Raw genomic sequence first — 17,311 nt, 5'->3', positions numbered from 1 at the left:
TGTTTGTCCAAATCTAGTGAGTATTTAGGATTAAGTGGAGACAAGATTGTTCTTCTTCCTCTCTGTTTGTTTTTGAATGCAAGTGACTGTCTCTACTGAATTTAGCAGGACATGGGGAAATGGTTTTAAGTTGAGGAAGGGAAGATCTAGGTTGGATGTCAGGGAGAAGTTCTTTACTGTGAGGGTGGTGAGGTGCTGGCACAGGCTGCCAGAGAGGTTGTGGTGTTCAAGGCCAGGTTGGAAGGGGCCCTGGGCAGCCTGGTCTGGTATTAAATGGGGAGGTTGGTGGCCCTGCATGTGGCAGGGGGGCTGGGGCTTCATGATTCTTGAGGTTCCTTCCAACTAAGGCCATTCTGTGATTCTGTGAATTTAGCTGGACTGAGTTTAGTGCAAGCGACTTCTGTGTCTGTTTATATGGTATGTTGGTTTAGCATAAGTAACAGACTGGCTGTTATTTATTTATTTATTTAGTTCAAACAGAAGTCACTTAGGCATGTCAGCACCTAGTTTGTAGAATCTTGTGTAGCCTTAGGTCGTTGGTGTCTAAGGCTTACCTGGGCCACGCTGAGTAAAAAGGAATTGTCTTGGGCTGTGCACATGCAGTAGATTGCTCCAAAAATAATGCTTCCTATTTATTTGCATGGAAACAAAAACTGATGCAAAGATCACAATAACACTGTTATATAGAGCAAATTCTCAACTATTTTTTTTTTCTGCAAGTGTTGAAGAATATCAGTGGGTACAATCTTTTCCACATGGAGAAATTCTGAGACACACCATTATTTCACATGCGCTTCCATGTTAGACACCATTGTGTCGGACTTGACCTGCTGCCGTCTTTACACGGCAACAAAATGTAAAAGAATATTTTTGGTTCAAGCTCCACTGCCACACCACTGACATTGGCCTCTGATGTCATGGGTCAAAATGATAAAGCAGGAGGCTTTATTTTTGGAGCCACTCTCATAAAATATATAATGCAATGAATGTATATAGAGTAACAAAACTCATTTTAATCTTTTTTATTAAAACATATGAAAAAGGGAGCCACAGTACCGTGAAACTTGTGGGATATGTGACCTTGTATTTGTGAAACTAGCACATCAACCTGGTTCAGTGGCAGTGATTGCAATTCAGAGTGAGTTGTCAAGATGTTCAGTAGAGATTTTTGATGAAATTTTACTCTTCCTGTGCTTCATCCTTGAAGATAGTTGATCACAAGTGTACGTACTGCTAAAAGCAATGACATGAATAAGGTGTGGTAGTGAATCAAGGGATATTTCTCTCTGGTAGGAGAGGGCTTATAGAAGTCTGGTAAAGAGACATGATGAAATTTTGAATTGCAGCTCTGCATTCCATTTGAAATTCACAAGTAATGCATTTACATTGACTGAAAATGCAGTTGCAAGTAAAATGTTGATTAGTTTTTGGCAAGTTTGGAATCTATTCTCCAATTTCTGTATCAAAACTGAATGCACAACTGCATATTTTTGCAGGCCAATGTATCAAAGTACGTAAACTTATTTGCCATCTTGAGCTGGCACCGCACTGTGTCTTGAGCCCTGGTTTTGGCCCAGATGGGATTCACAATGCACCAGTGTTTGTTGGTGCTGAGGGAACAGGCTGGGAATTGCTGCCGTGATGGTATAGGGTAGGGCGTGAGGCTGCACTGCGAGCTGGACCTGGCGCATGTGGCTCATAGGTTTGGATACTCCTGCCTTAGACAGTACTCATTGACCTTGCCAAGGTCACAGCTACTGTGGTTGGCAGTGACATTTGGTATGTCTGTGGAATGTCACTTTTGAAAGATTGAGGTGTTGATTTGTGATGGAGGATGGTTTTTTGTTTGCCCCTTTCTGTTTGGAGAAATGAAGCAAAAAAATCACCTACTTGCCAAATAATAGTGCAACCACTGCAACAGTGCTGTCTCACCACCACCTCTTTTAGCTTGTGTTGCACTTCTGTGGTGTGGTGGTAGAACAGGTAGCTGGGCCTATGATAGATGCAGTACTTACACAGTTCTGGTTGATCAAGAAATAAATATGAACTGTAACATTTTTCGCTTGCCTATCTGAGTGCATTTTAGGCTGGAAGCACTTTAGTGAAGTTACATATATCAGGTGTTTAGAAATAATCTAGACTCTATGATCTGATTGAGTAGTTTGCTAAAATTCTCTGTTATTAGCAAAAATTTTTGATATTTGCTTAGGTTCTACGTGATGATGATTTTGTATTTCAAAATGTGAAAAGCAAATAATTCAGAACTGCTTTGACTAGGGGTTGTTTATATGGTGGTTTTATTGTTCTCTTTTTCCATTACATAATCTCCATGATTCTTTTGATGGGGTTATAAAAACCTTTTATATCTCCTTGTTCTGTAGAAAGTTATAATTTTATTGTTCTGAGCATTGTTAATGGCATTTAAGGTGAACCTAAATGAATGCCATATGAGATCTGAGGAGAAAATAGAGTTCTATGTGTAGATTTGTGTGCATTTACATTTTGTTAGCCTGATGGTTTGGTAAAATCCCACTGAATTTGTATAAACCTTGTTCTGAGTTCTAGTTTGGGAGATTTGAGAACTTTTTTGATGACCTTGATTTTCAGAAATGTTGAATGACAAGTTGGAAGTTTAAGTCAATCCTTGAGGTTCTGTCAGAAGGACTTGATAACGTTCACCTCTGCTTTTAATGTTGGAGAACTTCGTTTTCTGTTGGAACTTCCTAGGCTTACATCTGTGGCTCCACCTGAGGCTTAGGGCTGAACTAAACAAGCAAATCCAATGGAATAGGGACATTTATTGAGATATCTTGGTTTTATTTACATTTTTTTTTTTTTCCCTAATTTTTGCAGTGTTGTTTCCTGCTGGACTCCCCATGTCCCCACAACCCCACAGGATGATATGAGACTTGAAAGAAGACGATGCATACAGGTGAGCTTATTTTCAAGAGCTTTCATAAGGGAAAATCTTGGATGTTCTTGATCAATTTTTTGTTTCCATTCCTTTCTCTACAACTCCAAAATTGTCATTCCAAACTTAGTAGAATATTTAAGAACCTGCAGAATTTTTAAAATATGTTTCTTTGCCCTGTTAGACTTTTTGCAACTGGCCAAGAGAGAAAGTGGTTTCTGTGAATGGAAATATTGTGTTCAAAGTCTTATGAAACAAGGGTTTGCTCTTAAGAATATTGACTACATGTACTGGTTTTAGTCTTTTCTTGCTCGCTATTACCCCATTTTAATGATTCCTGGTTACCAACAGATGCATGTCACCTGATCAGTGATGTACTATTTCAATCTTCTGTTAGCTTTATTGTACAGAAATGTTATGGATCCATCTGAAAAAAGATCATACCAAACAAAAAACTTGGAGTTCATTGTGCCTAACCACATCCTCATGTTCAGCTACTATAAAATTTCTTAAGAAACAAGGATAAAATCTTTAAACATCTTCAACTCATTAGACATTCTTAGAATTTACGTTTTAGGAAGTTCTTGCATTTTTTTTCCAAACAAAATACCTTAAGTCCCCAGTGTGCTTGTTGAGTAAATGGCTTATTTTTAGTGGTAGTGTTTTGTTTGCTGTTTTGATGTGAAAAATCGTGATAAGCGGAAGTAGAATGAAAGTTAGGTTTCACAAGAAAATTGGTGCAGTTTATACCCACGTACCCTTATTTAAGTCACAGAACTATGCATTGCTTATATTTGGAGGCCTGTGACAAATCTTTCATTTGCTGGCTCTGCTTTAAAACCTATGAATCCTTGAGGCTGGGAAAGAAGCTGGATACATTTACGTATGCGTGCAGATCATCTCTTGATTGACAGTTTTCAGTCGCATCAGCTGTTCATGCTTAAACAGCTTTACGGGGTATATTTACATGGAGTATGTTGGATTAAGGCCAAGATGCTGTAAGTGGATATTTCATTATGTGAAAACTAAGCATTTGTTCATTTCAGTTGAACGTGTGTAAGTTGTATGTTGATGGCTCAAGTAAAACTGGGCCTAAAAAATTACAAAGTGCAGTATGGCAAAGAAGAAGAGGAAGGAAAAATATTCTAAAGAGTTGATATTTCATTTATTCTAAATACGTGTATCTATATAAAGAGGAATAGTATTTAAAATCTTAAAATTGAATCTTCATGTCCTTTAAAATTTGTGGAGCACTGTCAAGTAGACAGTCATAGCAACTGATTTGTTTCTAGGTCATTTGCTTATTGCTGTGTAGATAAAAATGTAGCCCAACTTAAAATTGAGACATTGCTTTGAAAGTTTAAAAGCATTCATGTCACAACTGAATGGAAATATGACAGCACAAAATAGTAACTTAAGTACCTGGTACTGTTTTAGAGAATTAAGTTAGGTATTTTTATATGTACACTTTCAGTGTTGGCCATGATTTCTGATGATAGTGAGCTTGTAGAATTACAATCTTGAAGAATGGGAATATATACAGGATTTTTAAATACAATGTTTTAATTAGTAACCCTGTCTTTTAAAGCTCATACTCTTTGTTTAGAAGTCTCATGATAAATGCAGAATAAAAAACGGTAGTATCTTACCAAAACTTTTGGACTTCTGGTAAGTCACTGAAATTGGATGAGTAAGATTTGTTTGCAATTTTCTGTCTATTAGGAGAGCCAATATTTGTATGCTGAGGTTCTGAGAATAAACGTGATTTGCATGCCTTAAAATGAGAAAAATGTGCTGTAATTATTCTTTAATACAGTAACAGCAGGAGTCATATGACTCTGCTGATACCAGTCTCAAGTTCAAAGTAGCTGGTGAGAGCTCAGGCCAGAAATTGAAAGGTTTTGTGGTTACTGAGGATGATTCCTTTTACTTTCTTAATGCAACTTGGCTTCCGAGAGTGACTGATCTGGGGTTTCATAGATGCTTGATAATTTCTAAGCTAGATTTGGCTAAAGAATAGGAGCCTGTATAGGGTGAAAAACAAAAACAAATCTTTGGTTCATTGAGTATCACTTTATCTTTCTGTGAAGTGATGTGAAATTTGGGATTGTGTTTGTGTAGTTACGAGAGGGATTGATCTTGTTTGGAAGTGTGTGTTTTGCAATTGATTGCTACATCTTGTCCTGCACCTGCTAAGCAGAGTAGGACACTGTGGTTGTTTTTACTGTTGTTGCTGTTGTTGCTCCCCTCTCTTTTTGGGGGTGGGTTGAGGTGGAGGATGATTGGATTTAAAACAAGTAACATTCTGGCTTGGGCTTTGTTTTTTTTCTTGTTGGTTGTGATGTGGTAATATGTAAGTAGGAATAATTAACTGTCTGATCCTTAAGTTTCTGAAGAGCCTTTTTCTTGACCTTTGCAAGAAGACTCACATTTCAGTTGAGTGTGTACGGGGCCAGTGTAGATCTACTGAACTAGAAGTGTTCAGAAGGATCCTGCCCTTCGTCCTTCATGCCACATGCTGAGTAAGTGGTAGCAGTTAGTGTTGGGGAAATATTGTTCTTGAAAGTAGAAGGGAAAGAAAAATAGTTCTGAGAACCAAGCAAGTGATCAAAAATGTGAAAATGCTGTATTCGAGTTTGAAAAAAACATTGGGAATGATCACGTTGTTCTTAACTTCACAAAAATATTGTTCATGTTTGGGAAAGGAAAAAAGCCCATTGGTGTACTACTCAATAACAATAGTACCGGAACAGTGTAAACAGTAAATACATATATTGTTGCTTTTTTTTTTCCCCCTGGTTGCATTGCTTATTAAGCTGTAAGAAATGCAGAGTAAGGACTTTTGGGAAGTTCTTAGGTTGGGTTGAGTCTTGCAAGTAATTGGGTGTTAGTTTTACGTAAGAGTGGAATGAAAAGAGTTGGGCGTTGTCTCATATTCATAATATTCTTACTACAGATTTTATTGAATTTATAGCTGTTTTAAAGAATACTTTGTGTGACTGGAAAAACAAATGAGTAAAACAAAAAACAAAATGGCAAAAAGAACCCCCAAACCCTGTTGTTGTACAGTGAAAAGAAAGCCAGGTCCGCTGTCACTGCTCTGCATTTTGAAGTTCACCTGTTTTACATTACCTCAGAGGCACTTTGGTAGATCTACTATAGTTTGTTCAGAGCTATTTGAACATTTACCAGGAAATTCCAGAAACTTATTAGAGAATCACCTTTTTATCAGATACTGGTATTTTGCTAAATTTTGTAGAAATAATGGATGCATTATCTGTGCTTCCACATAGGTAACTGCATACCTAGAATCTCTTTTGTGAGATGTGGTCTTGGCATAAAACCAGAACTGGATTAAAAAGGGGCAAATGCTTGGCCCATGATATAATTCTATACTGAAGTGCAGTATGAGCTGGTTCTGTGCTTCCATTCCAGTTGGACTGATTCTGTCAGTAGTTTTGTCACATGTTTAACTGTATCCTTACAGGGATTTTTTCTTGGCTGTTCAGGTCTTGACTGTGCAGATTTTCTTTTCATCCTTCAAAAGGAAGATGCCAAGAAAATAATGTAAGAGACAGGGATGCTTATTAGCAGTATTAGTTTTAAATACAGATAGTGCTTTGCATGAATTGGAATGCTTTTAGGGTTAACCACTATTTTTACATAGGTAACTCCCCCAGCAGGAGTTGTCTGTGCTGTCTTTCTGGCTGTTTTCTGCCAGCAATTGTGAGAAAGCAGTCAGAGGTGAGCTGAACAGTACTGCTTACTGAAAAGCAACCAGCTATCATACGGAAAGAGGAAGTTCTGCTTTTCACAGATGGAGTCATTGACCTCAATGAATGATAACCTTGAAGTCAAGAGACTAGATTAATGCTCCACTTTCTCTACCTGAGATGAGAAATGTGAAAACATAGACAGCTAAAGTTAGACTCCTGCATCCATATTTAAAAAGAAGTTGCCTATTTAAAAAATAAGTAAGTTTTTCCCCTCCTCCAAAAGTACTTAGTACCTGTGATATTAAAGATTTAGTCTTTCAGCTTCACTCCCTGCTGGAGAGGAAAGAAATTATAAAAAAAAAAGTCTGTTTACCTGTTTCTGGGTTTTGTCATGGAAGTTTGGCCTCCTAGAGAATGCTGCTTGACTTGTTGAGGAGTAGACCAAAGCATCTAAAATAGGAAATCATTAGAGGCCTCGGTTTTTATTTAATTTGCTTCTTCCTAAGAGAGAACAGCTTTGATAAGTTTAAATTCCTCCAGAAAGTTGTGTTAGTAGTTGCACAGTTTTCCATCTCTGGAACTTGAATGTGCACTTTGTAGCAGAATTAATTGAAATGCTTTGTTGGGCAGAAGGTTAGGTATGGTGTTGATGTGAATGTGTTGTAGGGCCGTGGAGGTCTTGGATGGCAGCAGCCAGCAGCAGCTGACTTCCTTAGGGCTGCAGGGAGAGGGAGGCATGCAGAATTCCAGCTGCTGTGGCTGACCCTCCCTGTCCTGTCTTGGTGGAGCTGAGATGGCAGCTTGGTGGGCCATCAGGAGATAGGAGAGTCAGGGCAAGTCTGCACTTCCAAAAGCATAACACTTTTGTGCATAATGCTTCAAATAAAAGTCTGTTGTTTCAATATATTAGAAAATAATTAATGCTCATTTTGTATCCTGATTTGTGGTGAACTTTTTGGAAAAAAAAAAAAAACAAAACTACACAACAGCTAAACAACAAAGCACCTTTTTTTGAGATAATGTTCAAGAAAAAAAATTAAGTTATAAGTACTGTTTTTCTAATGAGTAGTTGAGCTTCTGCAGCAATATCGTGAGGCTGAAGCTTGTTTCTGTTAGCTATTTCTAATAGCAAGACTCATTTAGACTTGAGCAAATATTTGATTTTGAACAAATGTTCAGATTAAGAAACATGATCTTAACCATTATAAAAATTGTTACACATTTAGAAGTGTTAACCTTTTTCTGGAATTTTTGATTAGCCCACTGGGAGTGTCCAAGTGAATGCTATGAATTTAAAGTCTTTCTAGGGCCCTTAAAGTCATCAAATGGGCAGCTGGAGTGAAAAGGCACCTGCGGTGTTGGAGTGTTCAGTGTGTGAATGAAAAGCAGAAGTTCTCATGGGTAACACAGTAATGGGATGGCTAGGACTGCATTTAGTGCTGTAAATATTCACTGAGCATTGTGTATCATATTGGCTTTCTTGCTCAGGTGTGAGCATTTGTGTCCTGCACTTTGTGCTGTATAACAGACAGGGCTTTTCTGTCATGTTTTGTATGCTTGGAGTAGCAAGCTTCTGTCATGGAGGAATGCTGTGCATGGCTTGGGTGACTTGTGAGTGACATCAGGAGTGGTGCACAGGCTCTGAGGTGATGTGTAGCCTTTTGCAGAAATAGCAGCAGTTTCTTGACAGAGGAAGCTTCTTTCCTTGAACTCTGCACAGGACAATGCTTGTTCAGGAGCTTGCCCTTTACAGCTTTCTAGGAATCATGACTGAAGTCTTGTGTTCTTAACTACATCCTTGGGTTGAAACCTTTCATTGGTGCCTGGACGCAGCAGTGGGTTTATTTGGGTTTGCAGTCTGTGGAGACAGAATACCCTCAGTTCATCAGTTTCAACTGGCTGTAGCACTAGACAAGCCTGAATAGTAACTTAAATGTGCACTTCTTCTGCTTCCTATTTTATAAATTATGCAGTTGGTTGTCCTCTATCTCAGAATAGTTATGTTCTTTTTGGGGGTTAGGTTTGAAGGCAGAGTGAAAGAGGCCCTAGGGTGGCTCTCTTAAGAGCCCGTCCTTAGTAGTACTTGATAGTTATTTAATAGGGATTCTGTTGATGCTACTTCATCAAGTAGGATACAAGAACTATGTAAACACTGGTCACAAGTCTTCCTGAAATTGGACATTGTGATGTCTTAAAAAGCTATTATTTCTCTGTTACTACTCAATCTTCTGCTTCCTATTCAGTTCATCTCTTGATATATGGTTATTTGTACATTTATATTCACTGTTATTTCAGGGAGTGGTGACCACACGCATTCTGACAGTGTGATGCATAACTGTTATGTCAAGCTGGTATAATTTCAGCTTGGGAACCAAAATAGGGTACTCTAAGTCTTGATTATGGAAGTTTTTCTCTAGGTGTGCATAGGAGAATAGGTATTCCTTTCAATCAGATGTTAGGATGATGTCTATGTCTTAACATGAAATTAACTATCTAAACTTGTCAGCATGAATGATTCTGTAAGACAGCTTAAGGACACACGTACCAGATATTTTATGTCACTAGATGCAATTCAAATGTAAGCGAAGTGGTCTAGTTACAACTTTCTGTACTAGGGAAAATAATAAAACTTGGAAAATAGCTTGAATCTGAAAATGTTTTTATTCTCACATTTTCATCTTGACACTCTTATTTTTTTTATGTATTTGTTGATAAACTGTTACAAACAACGATTAAATAAGAAAGCAAGAAACAACCATTTGTTTTTATGAATGGTGGTGAGATATGAAATGTGTTGGTTTGACCTTTGCCAGTTATTGTGGCAATGGAGTTAGTGGATAATTTGCAGCACAGTATATTGATCAGCTGTAGTGAAATTCTGTGGCCTTGTTTCTGATGTCCAGCACTCATTGATACTTGCATTTAATTTCCATTGACATTTTTGTGAGTTAAGTACCTAAATATCTCTGAAGATCCAGATTTCTTTTTGTAGTGCAGTCAGGGACAGTTCTCTACCATATTTGTTATAAAGATAGAATAGGTGACAGCAGCTCTTTTTCAGACATGGAAGACAGACTTGCTCTTGATTTCTACCTTACCTGTTCCTAGCCATGACAGTTTATCAGTGCCTGTGTTAGTTCTTCCATTTTCTTTCTTTTTTTTTTTTTTTTTTATCCCCCCATCTTCCTGTCTTTAAAACTTTGCTTGTAGCACGAACAGCTACTAAGGGATCTCTGCAGGTCGTTAAAACATTGTTCTATATTCTTATGTTAGAAATATAGCAAATCTTAAAGCAGAAAAAAAAAAATTAGAAATTGAATTATATTTCATTGGCTTCTGAATCTGTCGTGGTTTGGTACACAATCCAGTGCTGTCACCTTGTCTTACAGAATACTTTCTACCATCTTAGAACTTCTGTACTTGTGTGTCTTGCCTATATGAGGTCAATACCTTGCACTTGTTTACACTACCTCCTGAGTATAAGGAGGATCAAGGTATGTGCCTTCTAGGAATTACTGTAGAAGGGTCAGGTCTACAAAGATGGATGAAGTTGATTTAATTCTTATCTGGTTTGTGGACAAAAACAATGTTTTATTTGGTTATGCAGGTAGTAAAGCGTTTGTGTAGAGAAGAAGCATTATAACACTGTTATTATCGTCCTCAGTTCATTGCTTTTTCACCATTCCAGTGGAATAAATAACCATTTCTGATGATACTCTTAGATCTCCCTACAGGCAGCAGCAATTACACAAGTACAATAAGTGGGCTGAATACAAACGTATTTTGATGGATTATGCTCTTCTGAATGCTAGCTCAGTGTAGGTAGATCCATTCATCTTTGCAAGGGACACTGCACATATCTAGATGGTGTGAATTAGCACTGCAAGTTTTCATGTATTACTAAAAGTATAAATGCTTTAATCTGTCTTATATTAGCACAAGTTTTGACTATCTACTAATGTTTTAGAAATGATCAGATTTCTTTAAATGGATGAAATGTGAGAATGGTAAGAGAAGATCTTCACAAATCTATGGAATATTTGCTTACATATATTACATCAGTGCTCTTAATAAGCTAATCTAGGTAAGCATATTTGCTATCCGCTAGCAAAGAGGGTTGTGCTACCTTGGAATGCACAGCTAAGTTTGCCATTTGGAATATTTCACTTAGTAAAGTTTATCACAACACCTGTGGAAAAGCAACTGATCTCCATCATACTTTCATTTATAATTTTATTTTAGATGATGTTTCTTATTTTTATCTTAAGTTGCTTTTTTAAAGTGAGCAATGTGATAACTCCTTCAAGGTTATAAAAAAAAGCATTCCTTCTGTAATTTATTTACTCTTGTTTCTTGAAAGTAAGTTATACATTTCTAAACTTTCCTGTTGTAAACTTAAGTAATTGTTATACAGTGCTGAGTAATTCTTGGAGTCTTATCTGAGTAAAATGATATTTCTGTACCATATAGAGTGTTTACTCTCAGAAAATGTTCTAAATCTAGTCTTTTAAGCTGAATGTTCACATCTCTGAAGTTTTCTCTAAGATGTAGTTGTTAAAAATTGCCACGTTTAGATGTCAACAGAGAACTCTGATTCTGCTGTTAAGATGATTCTGGCAAATAACTGAAAAGGTACAAGGTAGTCTTAGGTAGTCGAGTTGACTAGTTTGTGAAGTATGCACGTAGTGTGAATGTATATATTCTGTGCTGGGCGATCCTCATTATCTACTAATTGTTCTTGCCCTTTGATCTCACTATGCAGTTGTTTGGTAAGAGCATTAGCTTCCTTTGAAGCAAGAGCCCTGCAAAGAATCAGATTGATTTGGCCAAAGTCTTCCAGCAAGCAGGGTAGTTTTAAATGATAGCTTCTGACATGTCTTCCTTCCTCCATCGCACCCTGATGTGTTTTGTTTTTTTTTTTTAACTTAAAAAAAAAAAAAAAAAAAAAAAAGTATAAAAAACATTCACACTTGAACCTTTTCTGAATTTTCTTTTTTTTTTTTTTTTTTCCCCTGCCATTTTCACTATTTGGAACAAGATTTTCTCAGAACAGCAAGTCACCGTATCTGTAAAGTACGCCAAAAGAGGTGCAAGAGCAGATGTAGTCAGAAGAGATTTGAGAATAACATTTTACAGACAAAAATGCCCACTTCTGTGTTAGTAAATTGAATGTTCCCCGTCACTGAAGCTGATCACATGGAACAGCACACATCTGTGTGAGTTAACCATCCCAGCCTGTAAAACTGGGTGGCTGCCTGAAAGCTGCATATTGGGATTAGTTCTTGGAACACGGTGACTACTGCATGTTCCCAAGAGCTTCTGGGCAAGAGTGCTTATTGGAATGGATTCTACATGTGCAGAGCTCAGTCCTGTTCTTGGGCACCTTCCTTGACCCAACTGAATGCACCAGTATAGATGTACACAGCTGTTAGTTCTGTGTATGGAACTATGAACTCCACTATTATCTTCTGGTTCTTAAAGAAGGACTGGTAGAATTCCCTTTCCCTTTGGACTTCCTGTCTTGGAAGGATATTTCTTCGTCAAAACAAAAAAATGTTGTTGTTCTACATTTTGCTATGTATATGTAGAATGTATATAAACATATATATGAATATAAGCTGTTTTCTTTTGTTTTGTTTTTTGTTTTGTTTCTTTTTTGACCTGGAGGTGCAGAAATACTCCTTTGCTTCATTCTCAGTTACAAAGCCCAAGAGAATTTTGTGTTGCTTTCCTGCAGGGTTTCTATTTTTTTATTTTATTTTATTTTTTATTATTGTGTTGTATTTGTTTTTGTTTTCCTCCATCTTCTGATAACTTTTATCTGCAAAGTTATTCTGTGGCTTAGGCTGAGTTTATGAACTTTATGGGTCTTCATGACTTTTCTTCCGGAAAAAAAAAAAAGAGCTTTCCCTCAGGAAAAGAAGCTATTTCACACTCAAATCAATTGGTGGATTCTGCAACTTTAGTTCAGAATGCTGTGTTCAGCTTTGTACTGCAACAAATATATTGGTAGCAAAAGGCTCCAGGCAGCAACTGTTTGTATCTTGAGAAAGGCAAAAATTAGTTGTTGTGTTTTTTTGTTTGGTTTTTTTTTTTTTTTCTTCTTTATGTCTGGAGGCATGTGGAGCTCCAGGGGAAGGCAAGTAGTGAAACTTCATTCTTTCTTGGGAGAAATCCAGACGCTATCGGCTGCCGTCCAACTGCAAAAATTCTGACACTCTGTTCAGAAAAAATGCCACCAAAATGTAGCTAGCTGAATATTCCACTTTTTCAATAGAAGGCAGTTTCCTTAAATAGAATTTGGGAGCTAACTTTGTCTACAGCAAAGATTTGGGTTAAAAATTCTGCCAGATCTACAGTGACGTCTATATAATTGAAGTCGTTCACTCCAGCACCAGGTAATTGAGCTCAAGTCCATATTAAGAAAGCTCAGGACTAATTGGTTTCCTGTAACTGTGCAATCGATAGGCTGTATAGCTTTAATAAAAACAAACAAACAAACTTATTTCTTCAGAAAAGATAGAGGACAGAATACAATTCTTGCTTTGCTTGTGATTTACATTCTGGTTATGTTTTAAGAGTTTTTGAATACAGTTTTGTTTTACTTTGGGGGGGAAAAAAACATGATTCAAAGATTTACTGGCAATATATTTTAGCCATCAAAAATCCACCTTATCCTTGATAACAGATTACCAATAGCTTTGTCTTTCCAAGAAGCTGCAGTAAGCCATTAGGAAGATGGTTAATCTCCCTCTTATCTAAAGCTTTTGATCAATTTAGAGAAAAGTGAATCGGTGTCTTATAATCAAGTCTGTGTAGCAGGCTACTTAGACAAAGGGATTGGGTTTCCATTCAAGATTAGATTCATGATCACTTATCTAATGTATCAGCTGCATTTTCATCGAATTAGACAGGTATTGCACCCTTTGAATTAATGGGACCTCTCACAGACCTTTCTTTCCTTATCAAAGTCCATTCAGAATTATAAACTATCTGCAAGAGTTGGACACTTCTTCAAGAAGAAGAAACGCCGTGGAGAATCATTGGAAGCATGGACATATATGCATATATTTGTATTCCTATTTAAGAACTTTTCAAAAGCTTTGTACAACTATGCATCTTTGATAACCAAATGATAAAGCTCCATACTATTTGAGTGGGAATTTTGGTCAGTGTTGAGAATGTCTAAAATTCTATTGCATCTGTGAAAATATGTTTGCTTGGTTTCTTAAAAATGACAGAAGCTCTTTTGTCCTTGATAAAGAAAGATAAAAGAATGTCCAGTGAGAGCTAAGTGAATAGGTGGGGGTGGCTTTATTTGGTCTAAGATTTATTGCTGTATTTATCTATTTGTTATGTTTCTCCACAGTAGTATTTAATATAAAAGTTTGCTTGCTTTCTTAATTGGCATCCAGTAGCCCAGACACATTTGCTTATTTTATTATTATTTATATATGTGAAAGTTAGATATTTGAGCATTTTTCCTTTATGCCATCACTATAAGCTCATTTACATTTTTTGACTGCGGATTTCAGTAAGTAACAGAATTTTAGCTTCTTTTAGGAGCTAAAACTCTTTCAGAGTTCTTTTCCGTTCTCTCCTCAAAGACGATATTGGAAACTTTGTAATCTGAAGATAAAAATTGCTACATAGAGTAGAGAAAGCTGCAGGAGCCTATGGGGTCACATTCTTGTGTGGAGTGGTTCATCCCATGACAGGAACACGTGCTGACTCCTTTTGGACGATGAGCACGGTCTAGGTCAATCTTTCATCAATCTTTCGTTCAAGAGGATGACTTTGGGACGTGCTTATGTAGGTAGCCAGGTTAGGTTGTATTGTTCTTTGTCTTTTCTACAGTTGTGCAGCCCACAGTGAAATAATTACATCTAAGGAATGTTGTCTCTGTTCTAAGTCCTTCTAATACCGTCCACCCATCATCAGTCTCTGCCAAGCTCTACTTTTGTAGCATAAATTTTAACTGTTGCTGACATCTTGAAACACAAGATTATTGGCTTTCAGTTCAACCAGTACAGTCCCAGTCTGAAGAGTACAGTGTTCCTTCTCTCAAATGATGGCAGAGGAAGTTTTGCCACTTCTGTCCACTCTCTTTAGTTCCTAGACATTTTGTATAAGCAATCTCTGCTTATTCTTTTGTGGTGGAGAGGAAGAGAGAAAAAGGGCAACTTCTCTGTGATGTCTTCTGTTTGTATAAAATAGGAGTTCGTGCAGTTGTTAATAACTGTAGTGTTTCTGCAAAGTTTTATAGAAGTTTTCAAAAGCCTGACTGAGACTCACTGACATTTTGAAGCAGTTTTGTCTGGCTATTATAGCGTGAACAACACCGTACTGCTTTCAACCCAGATGCTTTGGCAGATACCAGCTTCATGTATTGCTGCTGCTTGGCACAATGGTTGATGCTACAAAGCAGCAGCAGGTGGTTTGGATTTTTTTCTGCTCATTTTGCACCAACTTCTTCTTCTTTTTTTTTTTTTTTTTTTTTTCAGTGGCAATATTGCTGTGTTGTTTTTCTTTTTTTTTTTCTGCTCAGGATTTTAAACTCTTTGCATGCACTTGGCAAAAGTTTTGCTCAGTGGCAGTGCGCTGGTTGGGAATACTAAGTTACCTAGCTCACATTTTCCTTTGAAGGTGTCTTATAGATGACAGATACTAGGTTTTAATTATATTTTCCCCCCCAAAATTAATCATTGTAGTAACAGAAAGTCGTATTACTTTGAAGATTGTTTTAGAACTTGATTTCTGCTCCTGCTGTCAGTAACACTCCTTCTGCACCCCTTTCCAAGCATCTCAGCTCTTGTGAAGCCCCATCTGGCTCCCAGCATAAGAAGGATGTGGAGCTCTTGGAACAGGTCCAGAAGAGGGCCACTAAGATGATCAGAAAGCTGGAGCACCTCTTCTATGAAGAATGGGTGAGGGAACTTGTTTAGCTCAGAGAGGAGAAGGCTCCAGGGAGACCTCTTTGTGGCCTGCCAGTACTTGAAGGGAGCATATAAACAGGAGGGGTACATCTGTTTATGAGCGTGGATAGTGATAGGACAAGGGGGAATGGTTTTGAACCAAGACAGAGGAGGTTTAGGGTAGATATCAGGAGAAAGTTTTTCACACAGAGGGTGGTGACACACTAGAGCAGGCTGCCCAAGGAGGCTGTGGATGCCTCATCCCTGGAGGCATTCAAGGCCAGGCTGGATGTGGCTCTGGGCAGCCTGGTCTGCTGGTTGGCGACCCTGCACATAGCAGGGGGGTTGAAACTACATGATCTTTTCAACCCAGGCCATTCTATGATCTTTCCCACAAAAGATTAATGTAACCATCAGTCTGAGCCTGCTTTTTCAGTTATGAGAAGATGGACACTTCAAACTGCTTCCCTCTTACCTGAACATCTACTTGCTGAAGGAGCTGTTAAGACGCACATCTCCAAGAGCATGTTTGCCAAGGTCCTCACGTATGGTAGCTGCCTGCTATCCAAGGAGCTGAATGTTTTGTCAGCAAATGGTTATATATGCCGGTTCATTCCGTAAAGCATGGTATGCATAGCTGAAGAGATAATGTGCCTTACTGCACAACTTCTTGGATTAGAAAGTTTCCTGTTAGAAAGGAATTAGGAAGATAGTGTTTTATTTTGTTTTGCTTGGTTTTGTTTTTATTTTTTTTTAAGTAACAGATCTTGTTGTTTCTAAACCACTTGTAATTGTTTCATTCTCTTTTAGAGAATGACATTGAAACTTCAATTGATCATTTTTTTTTTTTTTTTTTTTTTTACCTGCAATGCCTAGACTCCAGGTGAAATGATATGTTAGGAGATCATGGCTTTCTGCATTACAGTACGGTTATCTGCTGCCTGTAAATGTAATGTTCAGTATGTACTCATGAAATGGAAGAGTACTCTGACCAGACCACTGACACAGTTGTGTTTGAAACTCTGTGAGGATTAAAAGCCTGCCGGGATCAGAGCTCTGTTAGCATTTATGCTACAAATTGAACTTCTGATGATTTTTCCACAGAACATAGCCATTAACTGAACCCTGAAGAACTCCTTGTCTGTTTAGAGTTTAGTGTTTATGTACCGTTAACAATTTTACATAATCCCCTTTCCTTAAAACACTCAAGACTCATTCCTTAGGTGAAATGTTTTTCTTCCTCTGCAACTCTGTGGAAGCAAAAAAAAAAAACCCAACAAAACAACCACAAAAACACACCATGAAAACCAAACACAAAATGTTGTCTAACCTCTCAGTCAGATTTTCTTAGGTGTAGCTTAGATGTCCTTCAGGGAATGGTGGAATGACTTTTTAAATTTATTTTTATTTGCAACCATTTTTGCTCTCCCTTAAGGAAGAAGTCTTTTCTGGTGGCCAAAGTTTGCTTGTACTTTGCTATCTTTTTGTTTCTTCCCATATTGATGCTGCCAGTGCATCTGGTGGGCTGTTCTCTTACCTTGTTCTGAGAACTGGCATGTAAAACCAGAGAGCAACAGAAAGAAAAGCTGAAGTGCTACGGCTTAAGCAGGGCAACAGGAACAGAATGTCTTTGGTTTATGCATCTTCCATAATATCCCTAGAGGAGAAAGGTAGGGGAAGGAGGAGCCATGTCATAGTAAGCATGATCTCTATCCTCTGGTTAGAGATTTTGAAGTAAGATTTATAGATATATTTAGATGAAAATGTAG

General features: G+C 37.6%; 1 protein-coding gene across 2 annotated transcripts in view; it reads left to right on the top strand.

The window, feature by feature from the left end:
- Window positions 1–17,311, top strand: part of DYRK1A (dual specificity tyrosine phosphorylation regulated kinase 1A) — an 85,322-nt gene that overhangs the window by 27,789 nt on the left and 40,222 nt on the right. For both annotated transcript variants that reach the window (XM_052673806.1, XM_052673807.1), the window contains exon 2: window positions 2,854–2,932. In XM_052673806.1, coding sequence (XP_052529766.1) covers window positions 2,923–2,932 — 10 coding nt within the window. In that variant the 5' untranslated portion in view covers window positions 2,854–2,922. The remainder of the gene's footprint in view (window positions 1–2,853; window positions 2,933–17,311) is intronic.

The sequence above is a fragment of the Tympanuchus pallidicinctus genome, unplaced genomic scaffold (assembly GCF_026119805.1).
Source record: "Tympanuchus pallidicinctus isolate F22 unplaced genomic scaffold, pur_lepc_1.0 scaffold14, whole genome shotgun sequence".
NCBI lineage: Eukaryota > Metazoa > Chordata > Aves > Galliformes > Phasianidae > Tympanuchus > Tympanuchus pallidicinctus.
This window is presented reverse-complemented; position numbering and strand designations above follow the sequence as displayed.